This window comes from Punica granatum, chromosome 4, assembly GCF_007655135.1.
Source record: "Punica granatum isolate Tunisia-2019 chromosome 4, ASM765513v2, whole genome shotgun sequence".
NCBI lineage: Eukaryota > Viridiplantae > Streptophyta > Magnoliopsida > Myrtales > Lythraceae > Punica > Punica granatum.
In genome coordinates, this window is record NC_045130.1 from 27,256,819 (window position 1) to 27,260,752 (window position 3,934).

At 42.1% G+C, this 3,934-nt stretch overlaps 1 protein-coding gene across 1 annotated transcript; it reads left to right on the forward strand.

Annotated features, from left to right (window-relative positions):
- The first annotated feature begins 1,381 nt into the window (after nt 1–1,381).
- LOC116204258 (mitogen-activated protein kinase kinase kinase 18-like) lies at nt 1,382–3,470 on the forward strand. The gene has a single exon (XM_031536337.1). The coding sequence runs from the start codon at nt 2,058–2,060 to the stop codon at nt 3,468–3,470; it is 1,413 nt and encodes a 470-aa protein (XP_031392197.1). The 5' UTR covers nt 1,382–2,057.
- The last annotated feature ends 464 nt before the right edge of the window (nt 3,471–3,934 follow it).

Consider the following 3,934-nt stretch of genomic DNA (forward strand, 5'->3'; position numbering starts at 1 on the left):
TGTGACGCCCAAGGACCACACGAGTTCTAGCTCTATCAGCACAACCCAAAGCTCAGCCATGACCGACATGGCCCAGCCCACATTATGAACAAACCCCGGAGATCCATCGACCATTCTCATCACGTAGGACACTGCCACATCCCACCAACCCAGGATTTCCACGAGATGCATTATCCATGTTGAGTTTAACCCATCCCAGCCCAGGAACTTGCCATTTTATCCATTACACGACCGCTCAGATGTCAAAACTCTTGATGGAGCGTCCTCGACCCATTGATGTTTTTACTTGAAGGTTAATATATGTAATATTTTTATAGAAATACTAATCGGAGGGACATTTTTATGGTCGTTGTAAGCTTTATAGCCATGAGAAAGCCCCAAGGATAATCAAAAGAAAGTATAATACAGTAGCGCATACTCTTACCTGATAACTAAGAGGTTATGGGTTCGATACTCACTAGAACTATTAGTATCAATTTGTCAGTTATTAGGATTTCTATTTTATTATTTTAAGCGTATAAATCTCTCTTGTAACATAAAAATAAAGCCCCTAGGATAAAAGGCAACTAGACGGGTGTAAAGCAGAAAATACAATCTCTGATGGTATCATAGAATTTTCCTTTAAATGCTAACATATTTTCCTTTTAGCAACCGGTCTTTAAGCTAATATCCAATCAAATATGCTTAATTAGGATAAACTATTGCCTGCAACAGTTATATTGGATGAACATTGACAAAAGATTTAACTAGCCCCAACAAAATCTTGTTAACAATGTGAAGTACATAGAACTCTACGCATATCAAGGCTGGCCAATTTTTAATGTTTTGCTCTCTTTGGAAATTAGTAGAAGCCCTTTGTGCACCTTAATGCACAATTTGCTTTGGTGTCTTGAGATGATATCGATAATGTAAAAAGAATAAGTTAATTGTAAGCCGGCATGATGTCAATATGAGTTAATTTAGTTGCAGAATAATTTAAATTATCTTCTTCCATCTTGGCACATGCCGCTAATGATAATTATATTAGACCCATTAAAGTCAATACTTAAGAATTAAACCTGCAAACTATATGTACTTTTCCGAAATGTGGCTCGTTTTAGTGACTCTGTGTTCGATTCGAATCATTCTTGTTATTTACTCCCCCCTTACTCCAAAATTCTCCAATGTTCGAAAAGAAGAATAGTGCAGGTTCTCCAATATATCAACTTCAAGCGCTTTCTTTCTATATCGCAAGGCATATTCTCGTAATATCACATGAAGATGTATCAATATATAGCCAAATTTTTAGATATACTAAGAATATTTATGAATCGTGATATGTAGATAATAGTGACAGCCTCTTGCAATGCTCTTTGAAGTAATAACGACAATGTGCTACACTCTTCTATCGTGATCACGAGAACATCCACATTGATCAGCAACGTTCAGATTCCATTATCCTCATGAAGTTCCTAGGTCGAGCATATGGAGCTCATCTTTGACTCACAAGCAGAGCTGAATTCATCATTCAAGTTGATCCGAACTTCACCTGACTACCGAATCATAACAAGGTAAAAGAGAACATGCCGTCGAGGACTTCACTTCCCTGGCACGTGCCCACGTGTCAGCACGTGGGAACCCATCCAATGGAAATCACTACATTTTCACTCTCCCCCCACACCTCTCCTCTCCTCTGCTCTCCTCCCCCCTTTCAAAAACAAAAAATCTAGAATTTAACAACCGCCCAGGTCGGCTGACATAGAAAAGCTGTAAAGCCCCCATCCTCCTTTTGCCACGTGTCTCTCTAACACTCGGTGAGTGAGGAGAAGATATAAAGAAACGGCGGCCGTCCTTTAGCCACAAAAGCAAAGGAAACACTTCCTTGCACTAAGTGCCAACCATATAAAATTATGCTCCACTTCCCTTCAAACCTTCCTATTCACCAAACTTTGTTCGCATTCATATAAATATTGTTCTCATATAATACTTATACATTTATAGCAAAGACCCACCTAAGCTCCAATCAAGCAACTTGTTCTTAGCACTTGCCCTTCCCACCTCCACCTTCCCCCCCCCAAATGATGAGCTGGACCAGGGGTCAGCCCATTGGCCGAGGCTCAACCGCAGTTGTATCGACCGCTACGGCTCACGAGTCAAATGAAGTGTTTGCCGTCAAGTCTGCAGAGCTCGCTAGGTCCGAATTCCTCGTCAAGGAGCAGATGATCATGGCTTGCATGAATTGCCCTCAAATTGTGTCCTACAAGGGATGGGACATCAGCTGCGAGGGAGGGACGACGCCCATGTACAACCTCTGGATGGAGTATGCGCCACATGGCACGGTTGCAGATGCGGTTCGCCTTAGGGGCGGGTCTCTTCACGAAGATGAGATACGATCCTATGCACACCAGATTCTGCTCGGCTTGGATTACCTGCATTCCATGGGAATAGTACATTGTGACATTAAAGGCCAAAACATCCTGTTGACTGACCAGGGGGCCAAGATTGCCGACTTCGGGTGTGCCAAGTGGGCTGAAAAGAAGGCAGCCCCAGCTGCCGGCACGCCGTTGTTCTTGGCCCCAGAGGTAGCACGATGGGAGCAGCAGGGATTCCCGGCTGATGTGTGGGCGGTCGGATGCACAGTCATCGAGATGGCCACGGGCAGGGTTGCCTGGCCTGATGTAACTGATCCGGTCTCGGTCCTTTACCGGATAGGATTCTCGAATGATGTTCCAGAGATTCCGGAAATCATGTCCAAGCAAGGTAAGGACTTCTTGAGCAAGTGCCTCAGGAGAGATCCCTTAGAGAGGTGGACAGTGCAGGAGCTTCTCAAACATCCTTTCTTCGAGGAATCTGTTTCTGTTTCTGTTTTGAAGAGACCTGGTCATCCCTATGATAATTCTCCGACAAGCGTGCTTCATCAAGGGATTTGGTTTGAATCAGAAACAGAGGAGGCAAAGCCGAATGTTCCAGGCGAGTTTGCAGGAAGTTCTGCGGATTCTCCCATAGAGAGGATCAAGAAATTGAGTAAAGTCAGTGGATATAACGAGATGCTCGGATGGGAATTGGATGAGAATTGGGTCACTGTGAGAGGCAGCAGCGACAGTGGATCATTGAGCATGGATGAGCCAACAATGGCGAGTTCGGAGACGACGACTTCACATTGTCGGAACTGTGGCTTGCTTGATTCAATCGAATCTGCTCAAATTTCTAGCGGAAGAGAGAGTAACAACACTACCATCAACAACCATAGCAGCAGCAGTACCAGCAGCTATGATAGAAAAGATTTAACTGTGGCATCGAGACGTAAATTCAATGTCCAATGTGTGCTTGTCTTGTTGAACCTGATCATTGGCAAAACGAAATTGAATGATTCTTTAATGTTTCAACCCTTCTTTGTTGGTATAATAATTCACCCTCTGTTCTCTTTGGGTTTGATTAGCTTCGATCACAATTTGGATCCCTTCCGAGGCCTATCCGAGGCCCATGCATAGTCTGGCCCAACTATATCATATAGCCTTGCTATACATACATAATGTGGACCCATGCTACCCACAGTTATAAATTAAAATTCAAATAATTGAGTTACAAATTAAAATAATAAAATATATAGTAAAGAAAAACGATTTCTAAATCGACTCACTAAATTCGAGAAGCTTTTGGGTGATACTAATTTTTCTATTAAGGTAAGCAGAGATATATTAAAAAATAAAATAATTTAAATAAATTGGGCGAGTGAACGACATGGGATGAGTGGGAGAGAGAGAAAGTAGGGTCAATTGGGTGATTAATAAAGTGAAATTGCCATTTTAACCTTCATTAAGGATTGTTATAAATTAGAATTATATTTCACTAAGAGAGTTTTAGGGAAAAGAAAGTTCGACCAAACACTTCAATTTTGTAATAATAGTATATATATATACTAGTCTTCTCGCACGTGCACTTTCGCGTGTGGTGC

Excerpts from the sequence above, each read along its gene's own strand:
- LOC116204258 (XM_031536337.1), top strand. The coding sequence starts at position 2,058 with ATGATGAGCTGGACCAGGGGTCAGCCCATTGGCCGAGGCTCAACCGCA.